This window comes from Taudactylus pleione, unplaced genomic scaffold (genome assembly GCF_031769625.1).
Source record: "Taudactylus pleione unplaced genomic scaffold, aTauple2 ptg000050l, whole genome shotgun sequence".
Lineage (NCBI taxonomy): Eukaryota > Metazoa > Chordata > Amphibia > Anura > Myobatrachidae > Taudactylus > Taudactylus pleione.
The window spans coordinates 1,845,814-1,873,317 of record NW_028284452.1 but is presented as its reverse complement, the minus strand read 5'-3'; the positions used below and the strand labels follow the sequence as shown (position 1 = coordinate 1,873,317).

The window sequence follows — 27,504 nt, the reverse complement described above, 5'->3', positions numbered from 1 at the left end:
GGGGCCCGGGGGGAGGAGACGGCTGCTCGGTGCTGGGGGGCCCGGGGGGAGGAGACGGCTGCTCGGTGCTGGGGGGCCCGGGGGGAGGAGACGGCTGCTCGGTGCTGGGGGGCCCGGGGGGAGGAGACGGCTGCTCGGTGCTGGGGGGCCCGGGGGGCGGTGACGGCTCTGGCTGAGGCCGCTCCGTCTCTGCGTCACTCACGTTGTCAGAAAGTCTAAGGGGCGTGGCCAGACCCCACACGCCATGTGACCCGCCTGACACCTGTGACGTCGCCATAGTAGCACGGACGTGGCGTTGACAGAGGCTACGTCACTGCGCATGCGCCGTTTCCGGGCTCCGCCAATCGCAGCGCGCTACGCTTGAGGGGTCCCCGGAACAGGCGGGGCCTGTCACGGAAGTGACGCCGGGCCGCCAGCTCTGCGATCGGAGAACATGGCATCTGGAGCCGCTGACGGGAAGTGGAAGGTGGTCGGGAGGAGTAAGAAGAGCGGGGACCGGAGGAAAGCGCTGGGGGAGAGCAACCTGGTGCCGCCCGCAGCCTCCTTCACCGCCGGAGGTATGAGGTGGCTCTGCCTCACACACAGCACCGGGGATATCTTAGCATGCCTCTCTCATCACCGAGGGGACTACAACTCCCAGCATGCCTCTCATCCCTGGGGTGACTACAACTCCCAGCATGCCTCTCATCCCTGGGGCGACTACAACTCCCAGCATGCCTCTCATCCCTGGGGTGACTACAACTCCCAGCATGCCTCTCATCCCTGGGGCGACTACAACTCCCAGCATGCCTCTCATCCCTGGGGGAGACTACAAGTCCCAGCATGCCTCTCTCATCCCTGGGGGAGACTACAAGTCCCAGCATGCCTCTCTCATCCCTGGGGGAGACTACAAGTCCCAGCATGCCTCTAACCCCTAGGGGGGACTACATCACACAGCATGCCTCTAATCCCCAGGGGGGACTACAGCACACAGCATGCCTCTCTCATCACTGGGGGAGACTACAACTCCCAGCATGCCTCAAATCCCTGGGGGAGACTACAACTCCCAACATAACCCCCTCAGCCCCTAACGGGTCTGTTGCTTCTCATCTACATGAGTACTGCAGCTCCCAGCATGGCCCCCATTTCAAGGGCGGGATTACAGCACCACTCCCAACATGCCCTTCTCATATTTGTGGGGTCTGCAGCTCAGAGCATGCCCTTCTCTCTGGTAAGGACTACAGTTCCCAGTATACCTGTTATGCCGGGGGGGGGGAGGAGGGAATACAGCCGCAGCTTCCAGCATCTCCCTCACTGACCAAACAGGTTCCAGAATGCTGTTCATCTCAGGGACTACAGGTCTCAGCATGCTCAGCCCCGGGCAATTAACGTCCAAGCATACTCATCCATGTGAGGAACTACAGCACCCAGTGTACAACTCAGCCCTGGGGAGCACTACTGCTCCCAGCAAGTTCATTCCTGGGTAACTACACGTCCCTGCATGCTCATCTCCAAAAGGAACTATCGGTTCCGTCATGCTCATCCTTGGTGGGTGGGGTGAGGGGTAGCTGTATTCCCAGCATGTGACATTGATGTGCATCACAGACGTAGCACATGGCAGGGGTCTGACTGGAGTCATTGCCTTTGCACCTGTCTGACCTTCTGCATGGGCTCATGTAATGTGGGCTGGAGGGCAGACTTAGCACATGGCAGGGGTCTCGCTCGAGTCATTGCCTTTGAATCTGTGTTTGCAGTGCCCATACAGTCGTCAGTCTTCCAACTGGGCTTTGAGAAGATCATGAAGAAGCAGAACAAGGAGCAGGTTCCCCCGAGCAGCAGCTCTGAGACTCAGCAGAACAAGAAGCCACAGCCAAGTGCAGGGAAGAGTTCAAAAAGGGCGTCTGGTGGAGGAAGCTCTGTGTCCGTGCCGGGAAGGTTCCCCACGCTGGAAGAGGCTCTCCGAGCTGTGAGTATGGCCGGGCACACTGCATAGATAATGGCCCAATCCTGGGTCTGCATATGGGGAGAGTCACGTTGGTGATGTCACAGCTGCTGGTTTTCACAATGAGCTTATAATAACATTTAATGATGTCTATGTAAATAGCGTCACCTTACGGTGCAGTGCTGTACAGGGAATGCTACATAGCAGTTTTGGAATACATGTACCGTCTGCGTGCAAGCTGGAGGTGATTACATCAAACCTTTACGCTTGGTCTCTTCTAGCTGGACGTGAAAGCCCTTCAGAGAGAGTTGGAGAAGAGCCAGAATATGTTCCCTGAGAACCCTCAGATCTGGGTGAAGGATCTGGCAGGTTACCTCAACTACAAACTGCAGACGCCCAGGGGTGACCCTGTGCCCGTCCATCAGTCTCACGGTCAGTGCCCCCCATTATCCTGCTTAGTATAGGAAGGGAAATAAGCCTAAACAGGGTTTGGCCACATCTTTCCTCGCCCTCCCATGGTAATTTCCCAGTGTGCAGACAGCAGTGATCAGTAACATCCGGTGCTCATCGCATATCTCAGCGTTTTATTCAGCGTGATATTAATCGCTATAATCCCGGCTGGATCCACAATGTCACGTTCCTATATGTAGTGTTCACTCTAGCTCCGGTGGCAGGCAGGGCGCCGGAGCTAGAGAGGGCAACTTTGTGCGCGTGCCGAAAAAGGGGGCGTGTCTATAAGACGCGTCCCCTTTTCGTCATACTCGGGGGCGTGCCCGGCACTTACGGACCCGCCGGGCGGGCAACCCCCAAGCGCTGCAGACAGTGAGAATAAATGCTGGGCACATGCGCTCGGCGTCTATTCTCCGGCGGTGACCGCGTCACCGCACATTTCTCCACCCGCGGGACACTGCATCCCGAGGGTGAAGATGGCACCCGCAGGCTGTGAGGGCAGGGCGCTTTTTGCCCTCCAGAAGGAGGGCAGGGCGCCGCGCCCCGCTAAAACAGCCTAGCGGGAACGCTATAGAAGAGGCTGGAACATTACAAATAACAGACATCTCATGTTGATACACTTTAATGCCTGGTATATTCCAAATGTGTCCTGTCTCATAGGCCACACACGTCTTTCTTAGGGGTGTATCGAGCAATGGGCCCAGTTACCCCCATTCTTACTGATTACTTGGCTGGCTCTTATTGCCTGTACACAGTGCATTTCTCCTATAATGATGTGGGGCCAGTGCCTAAGCTGTTGGCCATGATAGTACAGCCTACGGGCAGGTGACAGATGTCCTGGATGGCTATGACACCAGAGAAATACACCCCTTGTTCAGGTCAGAGCACCTGTAATGTACTAGATGGCAGCAGATGTAAGATGCTGCACAGTGTGAGCGCCCTCTAGTGGCTGTAGTAAGCCATGCTTGTGGTCTCACACACACACACAGACTGAGGGTAGTAAGCCATGCTTGTGGTCACACACACAGACTGAGGGTAGTAAGCCATGCTTGTGGTCTCTCTCACACACAGACTGAGGGTAGTAAGCCATGCTTGTGGTCTCTCTCACACACAGACTGAGGGTAGTAAGCCGTGCTTGTGGTCTCTCTCACACACAGACTGAGGGTAGTAAGCCATGCTTGTGGTCTCTCTCACACACAGACTGAGGGTAGTAAGCCATGCTTGTGGTCTCTCTCACACACAGACTGAGGGTAGTAAGCCGTGCTTGTGGTCTCTCTCACACACAGACTGAGGGTAGTAAGCCATGCTTGTGGTCTCATATACACATACTGAGGGTAGTAAGCCATGCTTGTGGTCACACACAGACTGAGGGTAGTAAGCCATGCTTGTGGTCACACACACAGACTGAGGGTAGTAAGCCATGCTTGTGGTCACACACACAGACTGAGGGTAGTAAGCCATGCTTGTGGTCTCTCTCACACACAGACTGAGGGTAGTAAGCCATGCTTGTGGTCTCTCTCACACACAGACTGAGGGTAGTAAGCCATGCTTGTGGTCTCACACACACACACAGACTGAGGGTAGTAAGCCGTGCTTGTGGTCACACACACAGACTGAGGGTAGTAAGCCGTGCTTGTGGTCTCTCTCACACACAGACTGAGGGTAGTAAGCCATGCTTGTGGTCTCTCTCACACACAGACTGAGGGTAGTAAGCCGTGCTTGTGGTCTCTCTCACACACAGACTGAGGGTAGTAAGCCATGCTTGTGGTCTCTCTCACACACAGACTGAGGGTAGTAAGCCATGCTTGTGGTCACACACACAGACTGAGGGTAGTAAGCCGTGCTTGTGGTCTCTCTCACACACAGACTGAGGGTAGTAAGCCATGCTTGTGGTCTCACACACACAGACTGAGGGTAGTAAGCCATGCTTGTGGTCACACACACAGACTGAGGGTAGTAAGCCATGCTTGTGGTCTCACACACACACACAGACTGAGGGTAGTAAGCCATGCTTGTGGTCTCACACACACACACAGACTGAGGGTAGTAAGCCATGCTTGTGGTCACACACACAGACTGAGGGTAGTAACCCATGCTTGTGGTCACACACACAGACTGAGGGTAGTAAGCCATGCTTGTGGTCTCTCACACACACAGACTGAGGGTAGTAAGCCGTGCTTGTGGTCTCATATACACAGACTGAGGGTAGTAAGCCATGCTTGTGGTCACACACACACACACACAGACTGAGGGTAGTAAGCCGTGCTTGTGGTCTCATATACACAGACACAGACTGAGGGTAATAAGCCATGCTTGTGGTCTCATATACACAGACTGAGGGTAATAAGCCATGCTTGTGGTCTCACACACAGATTACCCCTACTGTCTGGTGAACAAGGAGCTGAAGACAGTCATCCGTTCTCTGCTTTTCAAGGTGCCCGGTGTACTGGAGATGTTTGTGGATCATTGTATACTGTTAATGCAGCAAGAGTTGGACAAGTCTGCAGGTAACTTACGGGATGTGTATGTGTAGGAGGGGGGATGGCCATATTCTTGTGGGTGGAAGGAAGTTCTGGCTGTACTCCTGTGTGTGTGTATAGGAGGATTGGGGCCTGGCTGTACTCCTGTGTGTGTAGGATAAGGTACCCCCTATACTCCTGTGTGTGTAGGATAAGGTACCCCCTATACTCCTGTGTGTGTAGGATAAGGTACCCCCTATACTCCTGTGTGTGTGTAGGATATAAGGTAACCCCTATACTCCTGTGTGTAGGATAAGGTACTCCCTATACTCCTGTGTGTAGGATAAGGTACCCCCTATATTCGTGTGTGTGTGTCGGATATAAGGTACCCCCTATACTCCTGTGTGTGTAGGATAAGGTACCCCCTATACTCCTGTGTGTGTAGGATAAGGTACCCCCTATACTCCTGTGTGTGTAGGATAAGGTACCCCCTATACTCCTGTGTGTGTGTGTAGGATAAGGTGCCCCCTATACTCCTGTGTGTGTGTGTAGGATAAGGTGCCCCCTATACTCCTGTGTGTGTGTGTGTAGGATAAGGTGCCCCCTATACTCCTGTGTGTGTGTGTGTAGGATAAGGTGCCCCCTATACTCCTGTGTGTGTGTGTAGGATAAGGTGCCCCCTATACTCCTGTGTGTGTGTGTGTAGGATAAGGTGCCCCCTATACTCCTGTGTGTGTGTGTGTAGGATAAGGTGCCCCCTATACTCCTGTGTGTGTGTGTAGGATAAGGTGCCCCCTATACTCCTGTGTGTGTAGGATAAGGTGCCCCCTATACTCCTGTGTGTGTGTGTGTGTGTAGGATAAGGTGCCCCCTATACTCCTGTGTGTGTGTGTGTGTGTGTGTGTAGGATAAGGTGCCCCCTATACTCCTGTGTGTGTGTGTAGGATAAGGTGCCCCCTATACTCCTGTGTGTGTGTGTGTAGGATAAGGTGCCCCCTATGCTCCTGTGTGTGTGTAGGATAAGGTGCCCCCTATACTCCTGTGTGTGTAGGATAAGGTGCCCCCTATACTCCTGTGTGCTCTGCATGCTCTATGACAATACTAACAGCTTATGTTTTCTCAGCAGAATCTGCGGAATCTGTACATGGATATCGCATCTGCATTCAGGCCGTGCTTCTTGACAAACCCAAAACTGTGACCGTTAATTTGAAGAAGGTAAAACTTTGTTCCAGCCCTGTACTGAGCATACCGTATGATGTCATAGGGACTTCACTGAGCATACCGTATGATGTCATAGGGACTTTCACTGAGCATACCGTATGATGTCATCCTAGGGACTAGCACTGAGCATACCGTTTGTCGTCATCCTAGGGACTGACGCTGAGCCCATCATATTACGATTTCCCTATAGGGACTAATGCTGATCCCGTCAAACTGTACCCTGTCACTATAGGGACTAATGCTGTACCCTGTCACTATAGGGACTAATGCTGTACCCTGTCACTATAGGGACTAATGCTGAGCCCCTCACACTGTACCCTGTCACTATAGGGACTAATACTGAGCCCCTCACACTGTACCCTGTCACTATAGGGACTAATACTGAGCCCGTCACACTGTACCCTGTCACTATAGGGACTAATGCTGTACCCTGTCACTATAGGGACTAATGCTGTACCCTGTCACTATAGGGACTAATACTGAGCCCCTCACACTGTACCCTGTCACTATAGGGACTAATACTGAGCCCCTCACACTGTACCCTGTCACTATAGGGACTAATGCTGTACCCTGTCACTATAGGGACTAATGCTGTACCCTGTCACTATAGGGACTAATGCTGAGCCCCTCACACTGTACCCTGTCACTATAGGGACTAATACTGAGCCCGTCACGCTGTACCCTGTCACTATAGGGACTAATGCTGAGCCGTCACGCTGTACCCTGTCACTATAGGGACTAATCCTGATGTATTATGCTTTCTCTTGCACAGTACCTGGACATGCTGCGTGCTCAGCAGAGCAGACCCTCCAAGTGTCTGACCCTCATGTGGGCTGTGGGACAGGCGGGATATGCAGATCTAGCGGAGGGACTGAAAGGTGGGTGCTGGTTACAGTGGTGTGTCGGCCATTGTGCTGACCTGAGCCTGGTTGTGACTCTGTGCCGTCTCTTGCAGTGTGGCTTGGCCTGATGCTTCCAGTGCTGGGGATAAAGACTCTCTCGCCTTACGCCATATCGTACCTGGAGCGGCTCTTACTGTGAGTGCTGTGATGTGTCCGTCACCTTGTGCTGGGCGCGGTCTATGTAAGACCAGATGGGTAGAAGGGATTTAATGGGCAACTACACCTGAAGCACTAGATGACTGGCATCTGCTTCTATTTACACACATGCCAGGCAGAGATCCTGTTATTTGCCAGTGTTATTGCTGTTCGCCAGCACACGCTGTATTATGTGGTACAGTGACCGGACCTCTGCCCTGGGTGGCTCGTGGCCATTGAGAAGCGTTACAGGGCAGTGGTGGCAGCCCGCAGTATGTTAGATGGTTTCTAATCGCCGATTGGTCTGGTTACGGATATGACGCTGTGGTTTCTGTCTTGCAGGATGCACTCGAATCTGACCAAGGGGTTTGGTATGATCGGCCCCAAAGACTTCTTCCCTCTCCTGGACTTCGCCTTTATGCCAAATAACTCTCTGTCTGCCAGGTATGGTATGGAAGCCGTCAGTCACTTTCCCTCTGGACGGAAGCTGCTATTTACACACGTTAGTTGCACCTAGTTCTTCCCGGAGAGTTGGTAGGGTCTCTGCTGTATACACACCTGGTACCTCCCCCGTAGTGTTCGGGTCACTGCCATATACCCACCCAGCTCCCCCCGGAGAGTGGTAGGGTCACTGCCATATACCCACCCAGCTCCCCCCGGAGAGTGGTAGGGTCACTGCCATATACCCACCCAGCTCCCCCCGGAGAGTGGTAGGGTCGCTGCTGTATACCCACCTAGCTCCCCCTGGAGAGTGTAAGGTCACTGCTGTATACCCACCTAGCTTCTCCCAGAGAGTGGTAAGGTCACTGCCATATACCCACCTAGCTCCCCCCGGAGAGTGGTAAGGTCGCTGCCGTATACCCACCTAGCTCCCCCCGGAGAGTGGTAAGGTCGCTGCTGTATACCCACCTAGCTCCCCCCGGAGAGTGGTAAGGTCGCTGCTGTATACCCACCTAGCTCCCCCCGGAGAGTGGTAAGGTCGCTGCTGTATACCCACCTAGCTCCCCCCGGAGAGTGGTAGGGTCGCTGCTGTATACCCACCTAGCTCCCCCCAGAGAGTGGTAGGGTCGCTGCTGTATACCCACCTAGCTCCCCCCAGAGAGTGGTAGGGTCGCTGCTGTATACCCACCTAGCTCCCCCCAGAGAGTGGTAAGGTCACTACCTGGGACAATAGCACTCTGCAGGGGGGGCAGGTGGGTATACAGCAATTTGCTTCCACATGTTTTGTGTTGCTGAAGTGTAGCCCCTGTTACGTAGGGTGATGTCTGTGTAGCCCCCGTTACGTAGGGTGATGTCTGTGTAGCCCCCGTTACGTAGGGTGATGTCTGTGTAGCCCCCGTTACGTAGGGTGATGTCTGTGTAGCCCCCGTTACGTAGGGTGATGTCTGTGTAGCCCCCGTTACGTAGGGTGATGTCTGTGTAGCCCCCGTTACGTAGGGTGATGTCTGTGTAGCCCCCGTTATGTAGGGTGATGTCTGTGTAGCCCCCGTTACGTAGGGTGATGTCTGTGCACCGTTAGGGTGTGCTGGTGACTCTGTATTGCATTCAGCTGATAAATATTAGACAGCTGGGCAGCACCTGGAGTCGGCCATGTTCAGACCCGTCATATTGTCGATAGGTGGAGGAGTGCGCCAAGTCCTGTGTTTTCCGTTTCGTTACTTGTTGCTAATAGTGGGGGAGGGACACATATAAAGGCCGCTCACATGTTGTATCTGTTTGTAGCCAGCAGGCGCAGCTGCGAGACCTCTATCCCAGGCTAAAGGTTCTGGCATTTGGGGCGACCCCTGAGAGCACCTTGCACACGTACTTCCCATCCTTCCTGTCCAGAGCCACACCCAACTGTCCTGCCGCCATGAGGAAAGAGGTGAGGACCCGACCGCGGCTACCCTAATGCTGGCTGGTGATAGGTCCATTGTTTATTAGCTTTGTTTATTTTACAGCTTCTCCACAGTCTGTACGAGTGCTTACACCTGGATCCGCTCAGCTTCAGTGTATGGCGCCAGCTTTACGCCAAACATTTCTCGCAATCCAGGTAAATGTCCGACCAGAGGAGACCCCTCTACACCATGCAGGTCACAGTCCATATCCCACCACAGGAGACCCCTCTACACCATGCTGGTCACAGTCCATTTCCCACCACAGGAGACCCCTCTACACCATGCTGGTCACAGTCCATATCCCCCCACAGGAGACCCCTCTACACCATGCTGGTCACAGTCCATATCCCCCCACAGGAGACCCCTCTACACCATGCTGGTCACAGTCCATATCCCCCCACAGGAGACCCCTCTACACCATGCTGGTCACAGTCCATATCCCCCCACAGGAGACCCCTCTACACCATGCTGGTCACAGTCCATATCCCCCCACAGGAGACCCCTCTACACCATGCTGGTCACAGTCCATATCCCCCCACAGGAGACCCCTCTACACCATGCTGGTCACAGTCCATATCCCCCCACAGGAGACCCCTCTACACCATGCTGGTCACAGTCCATATCCCCCCACAGGAGACCCCTCTACACCATGCTGGTCACAGTCCATATCCCCCCACAGGAGACCCCTCTACACCATGCTGGTCACAGTCCATATCCCCCCACAGGAGACCCCTCTACACCATGCTGGTCACAGTCCATATCCCCCCACAGGAGACCCCTCTACACCATGCTGGTCACAGTCCATATCCCCCCACAGGAGACCCCTCTACACCATGCTGGTCACAGTCCATATCCCCCCACAGGAGACCCCTCTACACCATGCTGGTCACAGTCCATATCCCCCCACAGGAGACCCCTCTACACCATGCTGGTCACAGTCCATATCCCCCCACAGGAGACCCCTCTACACCATGCTGGTCACAGTCCATATCCCCCCACAGGAGACCCCTCTACACCATGCTGGTCACAGTCCATATCCCCCCACAGGAGACCCCTCTACACCATGCTGGTCACAGTCCATATCCCCCCACAGGAGACCCCTCTACACCATGCTGGTCACAGTCCATATCCCCCCACAGGAGACCCCTCTACACCATGCTGGTCACAGTCCATATCCCCCCACAGGAGACCCCTCTACACCATGCTGGTCACAGTCCATATCCCCCCACAGGAGACCCCTCTACACCATGCTGGTCACAGTCCATATCCCCCCACAGGAGACCCCTCTACACCATGCTGGTCACAGTCCATATCCCCCCACAGGAGACCCCTCTACACCATGCTGGTCACAGTCCATATCCCCCCACAGGAGACCCCTCTACACCATGCTGGTCACAGTCCATATCCCCCCACAGGAGACCCCTCTACACCATGCTGGTCACAGTCCATATCCCCCCACAGGAGACCCCTCTACACCATGCTGGTCACAGTCCATATCCCCCCACAGGAGACCCCTCTACACCATGCTGGTCACAGTCCATATCCCCCCACAGGAGACCCCTCTACACCATGCTGGTCACAGTCCATATCCCCCCACAGGAGACCCCTCTACACCATGCTGGTCACAGTCCATATCCCCCCACAGGAGACCCCTCTACACCATGCTGGTCACAGTCCATATCCCCCCACAGGAGACCCCTCTACACCATGCTGGTCACAGTCCATATCCCCCCACAGGAGACCCCTCTACACCATGCTGGTCACAGTCCATATCCCCCCACAGGAGACCCCTCTACACCATGCTGGTCACAGTCCATATCCCCCCACAGGAGACCCCTCTACACCATGCTGGTCACAGTCCATATCCCCCCACAGGAGACCCCTCTACACCATGCTGGTCACAGTCCATGTCCCACCACAGGAGACCCCTCTACACCATGCTGGTCACAGTCCATATCCCCCCACAGGAGACCCCTCTACACCATGCTGGTCACAGTCCATATCCCCCCACAGGAGACCCCTCTACACCATGCTGGTCACAGTCCATATCCCCCCACAGGAGACCCCTCTACACCATGCTGGTCACAGTCCATGTCCCACCACAGGAGACCCCTCTACACCATGCTGGTCACAGTCCATGTACATGTCCCACCACAGGAGACCCCTCTACACCAAACTGGTCACAGTCCATGTACATGTCCCACCACAGGAGACCCCTCTACACCAAACTTATCCATGTATATGTCCCACCACATGAGACTACCTCTATGTCCCACCACACAGCAAACGTATCCACAGTTGGGCGTCATGAAGATTACTGTATTCCAGCCGGAGAACGTACTGCCCTCAGTCATTGCCTGATATGGTGTTTGTGTGATCTTTTTTTTTTCCAGTCTGCTCCTACAGCATCTCGTTAAGTCCTGGGAGACCACTTCCAAATCGGTGAGTTGTCTGGTCTATATGGTCTTTGTACCATGTATGTGGTGCACATGGTGATATCGGGTATGAGTGTACGGTGGATAGATCATTGAAAACCAGATTTGGCAGGAGTCCTGAAGGACGCCCTTTTGTAGATGCAGCCATTTAAATTACCGGGAGCTACGTCTGGCTCTGTGCGGTGCCGGTAACGTATGGGTTGCTGGCTGGTCGCATGTCCTAGTCCTACGTAATCACATTTGTCTTGCAGATGAGAAAATCTGTGCAGGAAACGGTCCAGTCATTCTGCGTTACCAATGAAGATTTCTCCTCCAAGACTCCAAATTCAAAGGACATAGAGCTCTGTGAGTCTGCGTGCCAGGTAATGCCCACAGTGCCGCTGCCAGGTCCGCTCCGTACTGAGCTGTTGTATTGGTCTCCTGTAAGGTGCGGTGACCACTAGTGGCCTTCCTGTGTTACTGCAGTCACTGGGGTCACACCCTATAGCCGTATATCTGATGGTTTCTCATGCTTCCCGACACTTGTCTGGGTTGGCATTGGGTCTGGGAAGTCATTTCGGGGATGGTTCTGAAAACTGTGGATATTGCAAACAATCCGCATTTGCTTTCATTTTCCAAATGGCCATAGGACAACGGCAGCCGGAGTCTGTTCGGCTATTATGTGCTATGTGGAGTCAGTGGTTGCACTGATTCAAATTATGTGGGTCTCAGGATCTCTTTAGGAAAATGCGGGTCCTATCTCACTGGGTCTGGGTCCCATCGTAATATACGGTTTGGCATAAAATATATAAAGCCTCAGATCTCTCCACTTGCCCCCAAAATACTCATCTGATCCCTACCCCCCCACATGGTGGAAGACCGGCCCTTAACTGCTCCCCGATGCATATTATGTCTCCGGTACACATTATGCCATGTCTTATTGTCCCTGGGTCACATTATCCTATACAGAACAAATGGGAAAACCAGAAGCGTCCTTACCAGAGCGTTTAGATTTTAGTCGTGAATCTGCTTTTCCAACCTGCCCAGGACTAATTTGGTAGAGATGCGCTTTACACTGCATATAACTAATTCAGCCCAGATCCTGCAAATGGGAGAAGCAGTCGCCGCTTTGTAAAGGGATTTACAGTGTAGCTTATTTTAAAGAATCAGTCCAGCTTGGACCCTCGCACCCCTCCCCACTACACAAACACACCCTACTTTTTGGGGGACATCAAAGCAAGGGCTGACACTAGGATGATTGGATGGGGAGACGCAGCCAGATACCGTTGTCCCACAAGGGCACAGTGGTTAGCATTGCTGCCTCAATGCTCTGGGCTCATGGCTTTGGAATTTGCATCTGCTTCCGCATCTTTTGTGGGTTTCCTCCAAACAGCTTAAATATATACAGGCAGACTGATTGGCCTCTGCGCAGCGTTACCCCTGACGATTGTGTGTGTGTGTGTGAGGTAGTGTATACAGGCAGGCTGATTGGCCTCTGCGCAGCGTTACCCCTGACGATTGTGTGTGTGTGGTAGTGTATACAGGCAGACTGATTGGCCTCTGCGCAGCGTTACCCCTGACGATTGTGTGTGTGTGTGTGAGGTAGTGTATACAGGCAGACTGATTGGCCTCTGCGCAGCGTTACCCCTGACGATTGTGTGTGTGTGGTAGTGTATACAGGCAGACTGATTGGCCTCTGCGCAGCGTTACCCCTGACGATTGTGTGTGTGTGGTAGTGTATACAGGCAGACTGATTGGCCTCTGCGCAGCGTTACCCCTGACGATTGTGTGTGTGTGGTAGTGTATACAGGCAGACTGATTGGCCTCTGCGCAGCGTTACCCCTGACGATTGTGTGTGTGCGTGGTAGTGTATACAGGCCGGCTGATTGGCCTCTGCGCAGCGCTACCCCTGACGATTGTGTGTGTGCGTGGTAGTGTATACAGGCAGACTGATTGGCCTCTGTGCAGCGTTACCCCTGACGATTGTGTGTGTGCGTGGTAGTGTATACAGGCAGACTGATTGGCCTCTGTGCAGCGCTACCCCTGACGATTGTGTGTGTGCGTGGTAGTGTATACAGGCAGACTGATTGGCCTCTGCGCAGCGTTACCCCTGACGATTGTGTGTGGTAGTGTATACAGGCAGACTGATTGGCCTCTGCGCAGCGTTACCCCTGACGATTGTGTGTGGTAGTGTATACAGGCAGACTGATTGGCCTCTGCGCAGCGTTACCCCTGACGATTGTGTGTGTGCGTGGTAGTGTATACAGGCCGGCTGATTGGCCTCTGCGCAGCGTTACCCCTGACGATTGTGTGCGTGGTAGTGTATACAGGCCGGCTGATTGGCCTCTGTGCAGCGTTACCCCTGACGATTGTGTGTGCGCGTGGTAGTGTATACAAGCCGGCTGATTGGTCTCTGCGTAGCGTTACCCCTGACGATTGTGTGTGTGTGGTAGTGTATACAGGCAGACTGATTGGCCTCTGCGCAGCGTTACCCCTGACGATTGTGTGTGCGTGGTAGTGTATACAGGCAGACTGATTGGCCTCTGCACAGTGTTACCCCTGACGATTGTGTGTGTGTGGTAGTGTATACAGGCAGACAGACTGATTGGCCTCTGCGCAGCGTTACCCCTGACGATTGTGTGTGTGTGGTAGTGTATACAAGCAGACAGACTGATTGGCCTCTGCGTAGCGTTACCCCTGACGATTGTGTGTGTGTGCACGTGGTAGTGTATACAAGCCGGCTGATTGGCCTCTGCGCAGCGTTACCCCTGACGATTGTGTGTGTGTGGTAGTGTATACAGGCCGGCTGATTGGCCTCTGCGCAGAGTTACCCCTGACGATTGTGTGTGTGTGGTAGTGTATACAGGCCGGCTGATTGGCATCTGCGCAGCGTTACCTCTGACGATTGTGTGTGTGTGTGGTAGTGTATACAGGCAGACTGATTGGCCTCTGCGCAGCGTTACCCCTGACGATTGTGTGTGTGTGTGGTAGTGTATACAGGCAGACTGATTGGCCTCTGCGCAGCGTTACCCCTGACGATTGTGTGTGTGCGTGGTAGTGTATACAGGCCGGCTGATTGGCCTCTGCGCAGCGCTATCCCTGACGATTGTGTGTGTGTGTGGTAGTGTATACAGGCAGACTGATTGGCCTCTGCGCAGCGTTACCCCTGACGATTGTGTGTGTGCGTGGTAGTGTATACAGGCAGACTGATTGGCCTCTGCGCAGCGTTACCCCTGACGATTGTGTGTGGTAGTGTATACAGGCAGACTGATTGGCCTCTGCGCAGCGTTACCCCTGACGTTTGTGTGTGTGTGTGTGGTAGTGTATACAGGCAGACTGATTGGCCTCTGCGCAGCGTTACCCCTGACGATTGTGTGTGTGTGTGTGTGGTAGTGTATACAGGCAGACTGATTGGCCTCTGTGCAGCGTTACCCCTGACGATTGTGTGTGTGCGTGGTAGTGTATACAGGCCGGCTGATTGGCCTCTGCGCAGCGTTACCCCTGACGATTGTGTGTGTGCGTGGTAGTGTATACAGGCCGGCTGATTGGCCTCTGTGCAGCGTTACCCCTGACGATTGTGTGTGTGTGTGGTAGTGTATACAGGCCGGCTGATTGGCCTCTGTGCAGCGTTACCCCTGACGATTGTGTGCGCGTGGTAGTGTATACAAGCCGGCTGATTGGTCTCTGCGTAGCGTTACCCCTGACGATTGTGTGTGTGGTAGTGTATACAGGCAGACTGATTGGCCTCTGCGCAGCGTTACCCCTGACGATTGTGTGTGTGTGGTAGTGTATACAGGCAGACAGACTGATTGGCCTCTGCGCAGCGTTACCCCTGACGATTGTGTGTGTGTGGTAGTGTATACAGGCAGACAGACTGATTGGCCTCTGCGTAGCGTTACCCCTGACGATTGTGTGTGTGTGCACGTGGTAGTGTATACAAGCCGGCTGATTGGCCTCTGCGCAGCGTTACCCCTGACGATTGTGCGTGGTAGTGTATACAGGCAGACTGATTAGCCTCTGCGCAGCGTTACCCCTGACGATTGTGTGTGTGTGGTAGTGTATACAGGCCGGCTGATTGGCCTCTGCGCAGCGTTACCCCTGACGATTGTGTGTGGTAGTGTATACAGGCAGACTGATTGGCCTCTGCGCAGCGTTACCCCTGACGATTGTGTGTGTGTGCGTGGTAGTGTATACAGGCCGGCTGATTGGCCTCTGCGCAGCGTTACCCCTGACGATTGTGTGCGTGGTAGTGTATACAGGCCGGCTGATTGGCCTCTGCGCAGCGTTACCCCTGACGATTGTGTGTGTGTGGTAGTGTATACAGGCAGACTGATTGGCCTCTGCGCAGCGTTACCCCTGACGATTGTGTGTGTGCGTGGTAGTGTATACAGGCAGACTGATTGGCCTCTGCGCAGCGTTACCCCTGACGATTGTGTGTGTGCGTGGTAGTGTATATAGGCTTATCTGATCCTTTTAGACAGGGACTGATGGTTTTGACCTAAAAAACATTTTCCATTAAATATGTTGTTGCGTCATCAATTAGGAAGGCATCTGGTTGGCATTGGCACAGATTGGCACGATTGTAGTGATGTACGTAAATAACCCGCTTTCTGTTCTCTCCAGGCTCTGTTGCAGAAGATGAAAGGCCGGCGGTTTCCCTTCTTCCGGCTTTTCCTGGTCGCTCTCGTTTTCATATCCGGTTTTATAATCCACGACGTTCGAACACACGGATCTTTCCAAGGTTAGTTCGGCCCTGGCATGAGATGTGCAGAGAGATTAGATTTGTGAGGAGTGTGTCCAAACTGACACCTAAATTGCAGTGTAAGAATAAAGTTGTCCAGCATTTGTGGGCTACATACAAAAGCATCTGGTATTTACCCTGCATGCAAACATAATGTACGTATTTACCCTTGCAGCATGGTTTGCCCAGGTACATAGTTACTTGCTATTTCTTACTCTAGTCTCACATCTGAATTGGGCCCTTTGTGTGTGTTAGTTGTATTTAGTTGGGGAAGTGGTCCGTTTCCTCTGTAGAGGGGCAGCAGAATGTATTTCACTTACAGACTTGGAAGTATATTTACGGAAGTAATGAAGTTCTGGGTCCACTCAGCGCTTGCTCCTGTTTTGTGTTCCCCAGTCTTAGCTTAAGAAGTGGCTCTGATTTCAGAGATTCATAACTAGCTGTAGATTGATAAATGTATAGGTTATTGAGCTACTAGTTTAGCCGCTGCTGAGTTTAGTTGTGTGGATGATGGCATTTGATGGGATACGCGTTTCGCAAACAATCTATACAGAGATGCAAATATCCAAGTTAATCCCAATTCTGAAAGATCGCTTATTAAATGTTCTTGCTTGATATAGTCCTTTAAGCGCTCTACCATTTTCTTTTTTAAGGCGCTATTCGATTTTTAGTTTGTGGCTGAGATGAAATGTTCTCTATACAATCAGAATGGCATATGGATGTGAAACGCGTTGCTGCTCACTTGTGCTTTTGTTGGATGCACTTTGCCCTCAGCAGACTTATATTAACAACAATAAATGTGTATGTGTCGCGGTCATCAGCAATCCAGGCACCCATTCCCTGATTTTCCTCAAAATGCTCACCCCCCCCTCTATACCTTCTAAGACTGGTCTCTTTTGACTGCACACTGGAGCTGGTCTACTTTCTGCAGTTGCTATATGTACAGGTTTAGTTCATGTCTCTGGCTACACCACACAGCCACAGTGGCTAGGGAAAGTATGGGGCGGCCTGCAAAGTTATCGGGATCGGTGCTGTCAGTATTCCGGGTCTTCGAGCTCCGGCTGAGGTGGAGACTCGCGTCAGCTCTGTAGGGAATGGGACTGCTTTCACCACTTCTGGTCAGAAGTCTCACTTCTAGCGTGGAAGGGCCATCAAGAGCTCCGTCGTGCGCATGCGCGATACCCGGCGAGCGACGGGGAATCCGTCGCTCGGGGTCTCGCACCAAAGGGGGCATGCTGTCGATGGTGAGTGACAGCACGCCCCCTTTGGTGGGCGTGCCGGGGCGTGGCTGCCAGACGGAGGCGTTCCCATGGGAACGCCTACCGTCTGGGTCCGACCCCACTGACATCACTAGTGATGTCAGTGGGAGTGATTTTGGCTCTGATATAGCCAAAATCACTCCAGACCATCATCATGGACGCTCGCATAAGCTGTGGGTGGTAACCCACAGCTATGCGAGCGTCCAAGAGGCCGCTCCAATTTAAGGTAGGAGGGCCCTGATTCAGAGCGAGCGCTCTGGTCCGAGCGTCCGGCTCTGAATCAGGCCCTCATTCCACCCGATCGGTGGGAGCCTCTTGGACGGGAGCGGCCTGGACCTTGGTTGAACGTCTGTGCAGTGCGGCTGCCCAGTTTTCAGCTCACTCACCAGTTTCTAAATAATCAACACTTTACATCTGAAGATGACATTTTTAGGATGGATGGTGCTAGCTCTGAGCGTACCCTCCATTAGGGACGACATTGGGATATCCTCATTGTACACAGTTCCCCCATCGGTGAAAGGAAATGGTCTTCTTGTACTTAATGTTAAATTATTTTCTCTGATTCCAACGGGGTGACTGGACGCCCTGACTTTACTCTCTTGTTTGTCTTTCTTAGGTTTATTGTTACTGTTCTCCCCTCTTGTTTTATTCTCTGTTCTTCTGTACAGATACTAAAGCACCCTGTGGGTAGCGGGGGGAGGAGATGGACTTTTTGGAGGCATGCTTGTAGCTAACTAAGCTCCTATGACCCCACACTATACCCCAGCACAGTCCTTGTGTTCCCTCCGGGTGATGAGGAGGTGGTCTTTGTATCTGTGAGGCTCATGTAACAAGCGATGATTATCCCTCTCTGGCGTTATTAACACTGACTTTGGCTTGTGTACATTACGACGTCACCGTAGGGATCATTATGGGGCACTTAGGAAGCATTATGGGGCACTTAGGAAGCATTATGGGGCACTTAGGAAGCCTTATGGGGCACTTAGGAAGCCTTATGGGGCACTTAGGAAGCATTATGGGGCACTTAGGAAGCATTATGGGGCACTTAGGAAGCATTATGGGGCACTTAGGAAGCATGTCCCCTAACACATAGCGCTGTGTGTTCCAACATCCCTACACACGCACGTTCGGTCCAGAATGAGCTCTGGCAGTTTTGTGAGAGCAGCGTTTCCTCCGGGTAGCACTATTGTGTCTTATCAGCACTAGGTCGCTGGAGGGGCGAGATATTTGTAACGCCCCTCCGGTGACTATATTACACTGCAAGTCCATCTGTCACAGGATCTATAATAATGCTTACTTAGTACCAGCTTTGTGCTATTCAGCTCCATGTAAAGCGTTTTCCCATCCTGACGCCCCTCTTCCCTCCGCTTGCAGCTTCTTCATCTGCGCAGGTTCTGCAACAAACGGGGCTCCTGTACGTGTCACAAGAGGCGTGGACCAAAGCGTCATATTATGCTGAACATGGTCACAGGTGGGTTCACATGTGCAATACTTTCCTCCCAAGTACATAGTCCTGATATTATCACACCCCTGTCCTGTATAATAAGTGGTCTCGCACAGTGCTGACATCATATGCTCTGTCCTATCTAATAAGTGCTAGCAGTATCCTACGCCCTGTCCTGTGTAATAAGTGGTCTCTCTGTGCTAGCAGTGCCATGTGCCCTGTCCTGTGTAATAAGTGGTCTCTCAGTGCTAGCAGTATCATACGCCCTGTCCTGTGTAATTAGTGGTCTCTCAGTGCTAGCAGTATCCTACGCACTGTCCTGTGTAATAAGTGGTCTCTCAGTGCTAGCAGTATCCTACGCACTGTCCTGTGTAATAAGTGGTCTCTCAGTGCTAGCAGTGCCATGTGCCCTGTCCTGTGTAATAAGTGGTCTCTCAGTGCTAGCAGTATCATACGCCCTGTCCTGTGTAATAAGTGGTCTCTCAGTGCTAGCAGTATCCTGTGCCCTGTTCTGTGTAATAAGTGGTCTCTCAGTGCTAGCAGTATCCTGTGCCCTGTTCTGTGTAATAAGTGGTCTCTCAGTGCTAGCAGTGCCATGTGCCCTGTCCTGTGTAATAAGTGGTCTCTCAGTGCTAGCAGTATCATGTGCCCTGTCCTGTGTAATAAGTGGTCTCTCGGTGCTAGCAGTATCCTGTGCCCTGTTCTGTGTAATAAGTGGTCTCTCAGTGCTAGCAGTGCCATGTGCCCTGTCCTGTGTAATAAGTGGTCTCTCAGTGCTAGCAGTATCATACGCCCTGTCCTGTGTAATAAGTGGTCTCTCTGTGCTAGCAGTATCCTGTGCCCTGTCCTGTGTAATAAGTGGTCTCTCAGTGCTAGCAGTATCATACGCCCTGTCCTGTGTAATAAGTGGTCTCTCTGTGCTAGCAGTGCCATGTGCCCTGTCCTCTGTAATAAGTGGTCTCTCAGTGCTAGCAGTGCCATGTGCCCTGTCCTCTGTAATAAGTGGTCTCTCAGTGCTAGCAGTATCCTACGCCCTGTCCTGTGTAATAAGTGGTCTCTCGGTGCTAGCAGTATCCTGTGCCCTGTCCTGTGTAATAAGTGGTCTCTCAGTGCTAGCAGTATCATACGCCCTGTTCTGTGTAATAAGTGGTCTCTCAGTGCTAGCAGTATCATACGCCCTGTCCTGTGTAATAAGTGGTCTCTCTGTGCTAGCAGTATCCTGTGCCCTGTCCTGTGTAATAAGTGGTCTCTCAGTGCTAGCAGTATCATACGCCCTGTCCTGTGTAATAAGTGGTCTCTCAGTGCTAGCAGTATCATACGCCCTGTCCTGTGTAATAAGTGGTCTCTCAGTGCTAGCAGTATCCTGTGCCCTGTTCTGTGTAATAAGTGGTCTCTCAGTGCTAGCAGTATCATACGCCCTGTCCTGTGTAATAAGTGGTCTCTCTGTGCTAGCAGTGCCATGTGCCCTGTCCTCTGTAATAAGTGGTCTCTCAGTGCTAGCAGTATCCTGTGCCCTGTCCTGTGTAATAAGTGGTCTCTCAGTGCTAGCAGTATCATGTGCCCTGTCCTGTGTAATAAGTGGTCTCTCGGTGCTAGCAGTATCCTGTGCCCTGTTCTGTGTAATAAGTGGTCTCTCAGTGCTAGCAGTATCATACGCCCTGTCCTGTGTAATAAGTGGTCTCTCTGTGCTAGCAGTATCCTGTGCCCTGTCCTGTGTAATAAGTGGTCTCTCAGTGCTAGCAGTATCATACGCCCTGTCCTGTGTAATAAGTGGTCTCTCTGTGCTAGCAGTGCCATGTGCCCTGTCCTCTGTAATAAGTGGTCTCTCAGTGCTAGCAGTGCCATGTGCCCTGTCCTCTGTAATAAGTGGTCTCTCAGTGCTAGCAGTATCCTACGCCCTGTCCTGTGTAATAAGTGGTCTCTCAGTGCTAGCAGTGCCATGTGCCCTGTCCTGTGTAATAAGTGGTCTCTCAGTGCTAGCAGTATCATGTGCCCTGTCCTGTGTAATAAGTGGTCTCTCGGTGCTAGCAGTATCCTGTGCCCTGTCCTGTGTAATAAGTGGTCTCTCAGTGCTAGCAGTATCATACGCCCTGTTCTGTGTAATAAGTGGTCTCTCAGTGCTAGCAGTATCATACGCCCTGTCCTGTGTAATAAGTGGTCTCTCTGTGCTAGCAGTATCCTGTGCCCTGTCCTGTGTAATAAGTGGTCTCTCAGTGCTAGCAGTATCATACGCCCTGTCCTGTGTAATAAGTGGTCTCTCAGTGCTAGCAGTATCATACGCCCTGTCCTGTGTAATAAGTGGTCTCTCAGTGCTAGCAGTATCCTGTGCCCTGTTCTGTGTAATAAGTGGTCTCTCAGTGCTAGCAGTATCATACGCCCTGTCCTGTGTAATAAGTGGTCTCTCTGTGCTAGCAGTATCCTGTGCCCTGTCCTGTGTAATAAGTGGTCTCTCAGTGCTAGCAGTATCATACGCCCTGTCCTGTGTAATAAGTGGTCTCTCTGTGCTAGCAGTGCCATGTGCCCTGTCCTCTGTAATAAGTGGTCTCTCAGTGCTAGCAGTGCCATGTGCCCTGTCCTCTGTAATAAGTGGTCTCTCAGTGCTAGCAGTATCCTACGCCCTGTCCTGTGTAATAAGTGGTCTCTCGGTGCTAGCAGTATCCTGTGCCCTGTCCTGTGTAATAAGTGGTCTCTCAGTGCTAGCAGTATCATACGCCCTGTTCTGTGTAATAAGTGGTCTCTCAGTGCTAGCAGTATCATACGCCCTGTCCTGTGTAATAAGTGGTCTCTCTGTGCTAGCAGTATCCTGTGCCCTGTCCTGTGTAATAAGTGGTCTCTCAGTGCTAGCAGTATCATACGCCCTGTCCTGTGTAATAAGTGGTCTCTCAGTGCTAGCAGTATCATACGCCCTGTCCTGTGTAATAAGTGGTCTCTCAGTGCTAGCAGTATCCTGTGCCCTGTTCTGTGTAATAAGTGGTCTCTCAGTGCTAGCAGTATCATACGCCCTGTCCTGTGTAATAAGTGGTCTCTCTGTGCTAGCAGTGCCATGTGCCCTGTCCTCTGTAATAAGTGGTCTCTCAGTGCTAGCAGTATCCTGTGCCCTGTCCTGTGTAATAAGTGGTCTCTCAGTGCTAGCAGTATCCTGTGCCCTGTCCTGTGTAATAAGTGGTCTCTCAGTGCTAGCAGTATCATGTGCCCTGTCCTGTGTAATAAGTGGTCTCTCGGTGCTAGCAGTATCCTGTGCCCTGTTCTGTGTAATAAGTGGTCTCTCAGTGCTAGCAGTATCATACGCCCTGTCCTGTGTAATAAGTGGTCTCTCTGTGCTAGCAGTATCATACGCCCTGTCCTGTGTAATAAGTGGTCTCTCAGTGCTAGCAGTATCCTGTGCCCTGTCCTGTGTAATAAGTGGTCTCTCAGTGCTAGCAGTATCATACGCCCTGTCCTGTGTAATAAGTGGTCTCTCTGTGCTAGCAGTGCCATGTGCCCTGTCCTCTGTAATAAGTGGTCTCTCAGTGCTAGCAGTGCCATGTGCCCTGTCCTCTGTAATAAGTGGTCTCTCAGTGCTAGCAGTATCCTACGCCCTGTCCTGTGTAATAAGTGGTCTCTCAGTGCTAGCAGTGCCATGTGCCCTGTCCTGTGTAATAAGTGGTCTCTCAGTGCTAGCAGTATCATGTGCCCTGTCCTGTGTAATAAGTGGTCTCTCGGTGCTAGCAGTATCCTGTGCCCTGTCCTGTGTAATAAGTGGTCTCTCAGTGCTAGCAGTATCATACGCCCTGTTCTGTGTAATAAGTGGTCTCTCAGTGCTAGCAGTATCATACGCCCTGTCCTGTGTAATAAGTGGTCTCTCAGTGCTAGCAGTATCCTGTGCCCTGTTCTGTGTAATAAGTGGTCTCTCTGTGCTAGCAGTATCATACGCCCTGTCCTGTGTAATAAGTGGTCTCTCTGTGCTAGCAGTATCCTGTGCCCTGTCCTCTGTAATAAGTGGTCTCTCAGTGCTAGCAGTATCATGCGCCCTGTCCTGTGTAATAAGTGGTCTCTCAGTGCTAGCAGTATCATGCGCCCTGTCCTGTGTAATAAGTGGTCTCTCAGTTTTAGCAGTATCCTGTGCCCTGTCCTGTGTAATAAGTGGTCTCTCTGTGCTAGCAGTATCATACGCCCTGTCCTGTGTAATAAGTGGTCTCTCTGTGCTAGCAGTATCCTGTGCCCTGTTCTGTGTGGTCTCTCACAAGTAAAGAAGTGTATAACATAATACTTTAAAACCAACATAACATTACAATCTTTACTAGATTTTCAGTAAAGCTATAGCGTGTGTGTGTCTGTGTGTGTGTGAGACACCCGGGAACGCAGGCACTTATTACCCGTTTCCTGGTGTCCTTTCTGTCACCTGTCCTTACATGTGTATATTGTCCCTCCCCTGACCTGCGCTATAACGCAGTACTGACATAATCTCGCTCCTGTTCGGCAGCTGGCTGGAGAGGAATGTCCCTGTATACTACTCACAAGTGGCGGATGTGCTGGGACCAGGCCTGGAACTGTTATGGGAGAAAACCCGGGAAGGACTTATTTACGTGACACAGAAATGTTCCACACAAACCGCTTACATGAAGGACAACCTGCCATGGTTTATTGAATGGGTAAGACGTGCGCATTTGTGGGATTATCCACCATTAATACAAAGAAATCTCTTTTCATGGTCTTATTAATATCTTACATTGACCGAGTTCCGGAAAAGGTTGTGGCACAAGTCTCTGAATTGTGAATCACCCAGCTGGTGTCCTCCTAGGAACGGCTCTTATATAGAGTCTCGGGTAACTCCTCTTCTCCAGCTCACCGTGACCGGGCAAAGACCTGGTAGAGTCATTGAGCGACTGTATAATGAAATCTGTAACTCACAGCAACCAACAAGACACATACTTTTATCTAAAAAACAATGATTCAATCAGGTTGCTATGGGTTACAGCACCTTGCTGCACTGTCACCTAGTCACCCTTGTGAAATGGTATCATGGGATTCTCCTGTGTAGAGTGAATAATAAAATACCTGGAGAGCACAGTGCATGTCACGTGGTCTTGCTACATACATGACACACATGTCGCTGTATAATAACGTCATTCAGTGTTCCATCCATAGCTTCCGGAATACTTGTCAATGTAAATTCACCGTCCTGTATGGGCACCACCCCCAGGCTGCATAGAAACACGTGAAACACCGACCAGTGTCTATTGGGTTAGAATAACTTTATATGAAATGTTTTTGTTTTTTTTCCCTTGTGACAGCTTCAGTCCCGGATCCCCGACTCCGTCTTTCAGTTGGTTGAGTACCTGCGAGAGCTGCTTCTACACCTGTATCGCAGCTACCTTGTGCCTGCGGTGGAGTATTGCGAGGCCGCGATACAGAGGGCGTGGCAGCAGTACGTGGACTCTTGCAAGTATGTTCTCTGAGCGCTGTTTCTGTGCACGGCACATAATGACCGCATGATGTAGGGATCAGAGGCGGGCACATAATACAGTGACCGTATGATGTAGGGATCAGTGGCGGGCACATAATACAGCGACCGTATGATGTAGGGATCAGAGGCGGGCACATAATACAGTGACTGTATGATGTAGGGATCACAGGCGGGCACGTAATACAGTGACCGTATGATGTAGGGATCACAGGCGGGCACGTAATACAGTGACCGTATGATGTAGGGATCAGAGGCGGGCACATAATACAGTGACCGTATGATGTAGGGATCAGAGGCGGGCATATAATGGTGATGTAGGGATCAGAGGCGGGCACGTAATAGTGACCGTATGATGTAGGGATCAGAGGCAGGCATATAATACAGTGATGTAGGGCTCAGAGGCGGGCACGTAATACAGTGACCGTATGATGTAGGGATCAGAGGCGAGCATATAATAGTGATGTAGGGATCAGAGGCGGGTACGTAATAGTGACCGTATAATGTAGGGATCAGAGGCGGGCACGTTATACAATGACCGTATGATGTAGGGATCAGAGGCGGGCACGTTATACAGTGACCGTATGATGTAGGGATCAGAGGCAGGCACGTTATACAGTGACTGTATGATGTAGGTCACTGTAGAGGCGGGCACGTGATAGTGACCGTATGATGTAGGGATCAGAGGCGGGCACGTAATACAGTGACCGTATGATGTAGGGATCAGAGGCGGGCACGTGATGCAGTGACCCTATGAAGTAGGGATTAGAGGCAGGCACGCGACACAGTGATGTATGGATCAGAGGCGGGCACGCGATACAGTGACCGTCTGATGTAGGGATCAGAGGCGGGCACGTAATAGTGACTGTATGATGTAGGGATCAGAGGCGGGCACGTGATGCAGTGACCCTATGAAGTAGGGATTAGAGGCAGGCACGCGATACAGTGATGTATGGATCAGAGGCGGGCACGCGATACAGTGACAGTCTGATGTAGGGATCAGAGGCGGGCATGCGATACAGTGACCGTCTGATGTAGGGATAGGGCGGGCACGTAATAGTGATCCTCTGATGTAGGGATCAGAGGCGGGCACGTAATACAGTGACCATGTGATGTAGGGATCAGAGGCGGGCACGTTATACAGTGACCGTATGATGTAGGAATCAGAGGCGGGCACGCGATACAGTGACCGTCTGATGTAGGGATCAGAGGCGGGCACGCGATACAATGACCGTCTGATGTAGGGATCAGAGGCGGGCACGCGATAGTGACTCTGATGTAGGGATCAGAGGCGGGCACGCGATACAGTGACCGTCTGATGTAGGGATCAGAGGCGGGCATGCGATAGTGACCGTATGATTTAGGGATCAGAGGCGGGCATGCGATACAGTGACTGTATGATGTAGGGATCAGAGGCGGGCACGTAATACAGTGACCCTCTGATGTAGGGATCAGAGGCGGGCACGTAATACAGTGACCGTATGATGTAGGGATCAGAGGCGGGCACGCGGAGCAATCTGACAAAGGGCCGGTTTCAGCAAGGATCGCAGTTGCTATTACGCACACAATTGAATGATTGTTGCGTACTGCGCGTGCATCGCAGTGCGCAAACTAGCCATTGTCGATCGGGACTGCGATCGCAGCGGCTATGCAGACCCATCACAGAGTGATTGACAGGAAGTGACGTTTGTGGGTGGGGAAGGGTGGGTTGGTTGGCCGACCGCAGGCGTTCTAGTGGGTTCGCACGCTGTTACATGGACGTGCATAAATTATCCACTGCGCTCCCATACTCAGCCTGAGGCCTCATAGCGTGAGTGGTGTTAGCAATTCCTGAGTAAGGTCAGAGCCTGTGCCGGTGTGTGTGAGGCTGCGATGGTACTCACTGTTACTGATGGTTTCTCAGTCCTGCTAAGGATTACTGACGTGTGTAAGGTAAAGTGGGCGTCCTTATGTAGTGCTGAGTTTGCATTGCGATCGCAGTGGATTGGCATGCTATCGCAGTTGAAGTGCGTACGCAGTATTGTGATCTCTAGTGAATCATTCCCAAAATCGGGTGTAAAGATCACGGGGTGAGTGCTATACAGAGTGGTCTTTCTATAGATGTATTCAGCATTGCTGACTGGAATATCCCTCCTCTCTGAGCCTTCTTCACTAGAATAAAGGACATCATACTGTCTATATATAAAGCAAAGCGGTCACAACGTGTCTGTGATATTAAACCGTTTCTGTGGCTCTTCTCGTTTAGTGGCGATGTGACGTGGGACTGCACGAAGGGACACTTAACCAGCGTTACCCAATCCTCCTGGGCCTATCTACAGAACACGACGTTGGCCATTAAAGACTGGGCTGTTGCCATGATCTCTAGTCACTAGAGGCCAGTGTTGGGACTTAAGCTGGACCAGGGACTGATACCTGTAAAAATATTAATGAGTCTTTTATCCCAGTCCCACACATGTCTGGGTGAAAACGCGCCTGTACAGGGACCAGTTCCATTACCGCACTGCGAATGTCTTGGGGGGGGGGGGGGGGGGTCAGATGGACAAACCACTTTGTGTTTTCGTGGCAGAGCCCGGTTTGGGGACCGCATGATTCGCAGCTGCCCTTTCTGGTGTCTGGTGATGATCCTATATATACACATAAAGTTCTTGTACGCCTTTGGACAGTTGCTCCTGAAGTTATAATACACACTGTCTGGTCACTAGGGGTATTTTTTTTTCTTGGATGAACTTGATGTGGTGAATGGGGACATTGGAGAACGTGCCTACCATTTTCCTGTGGACTTCATCTTAATGGTTTTTATGTGAAACGCCTTCTGGTCTGTCCCAATCTGCCAGGTTTATCCTCTGTCTAATGCTCAACACAGTCCTCTAGTGTTGCTGCTCTTACCACGTCCGTCGTGTCCCTCCTGTACTATATATGTTCGCACAGACCAGGGCGAGCCTTGTTTTTAACCAAATAAAAAAAAAAAAAAAAGAAAAATTCATGTTTCCCAATGGAGATATAAAAACTAGGCTGTCTTATACGCCCCATTTTCCCCTAGTACAGTAATGTATGGAGTGACACGGCACGTACGTTTTCTGTACATCAAATGAAAGTTCTTTAATAAACTCGTCAGTATTTCCGCACACACCAATGGGTGCATCTGTGGTGTGGGATAATATCGGTGTCTTGCGATCTCCCCGAAGTTTTCGCCTGAATACGCCGCTGTTGCGCATGTTTATTGGACGTGGCCTCTATT

General features: G+C 51.8%; 1 protein-coding gene across 2 annotated transcripts; it reads left to right on the top strand.

The window, feature by feature from the left end:
* The first annotated feature begins 303 nt into the window (after positions 1-303).
* TMEM214 (transmembrane protein 214) lies at positions 304-27,393 on the top strand. 2 transcript variants are annotated; one of them, XM_088460552.1, is made up of 17 exons: positions 304-557; positions 1,734-1,945; positions 2,203-2,353; positions 4,744-4,878; positions 5,957-6,045; positions 6,824-6,929; positions 7,007-7,088; positions 7,431-7,532; positions 8,811-8,952; positions 9,029-9,120; positions 11,359-11,407; positions 11,652-11,762; positions 16,003-16,120; positions 18,754-18,850; positions 23,286-23,454; positions 24,097-24,248; positions 26,512-27,393. In XM_088460552.1, exons 1-17 carry the CDS (start codon positions 434-436, stop codon positions 26,636-26,638), a joined length of 2,058 nt encoding a protein of 685 aa, XP_088316678.1. In that variant the 5' UTR covers positions 304-433; the 3' UTR covers positions 26,639-27,393. The 2 variants fall into 2 exon arrangements, with proteins under 2 accessions (XP_088316678.1, XP_088316677.1); XM_088460551.1 differs by having other exon boundaries at positions 5,954-6,045.
* The last annotated feature ends 111 nt before the right edge of the window (positions 27,394-27,504 follow it).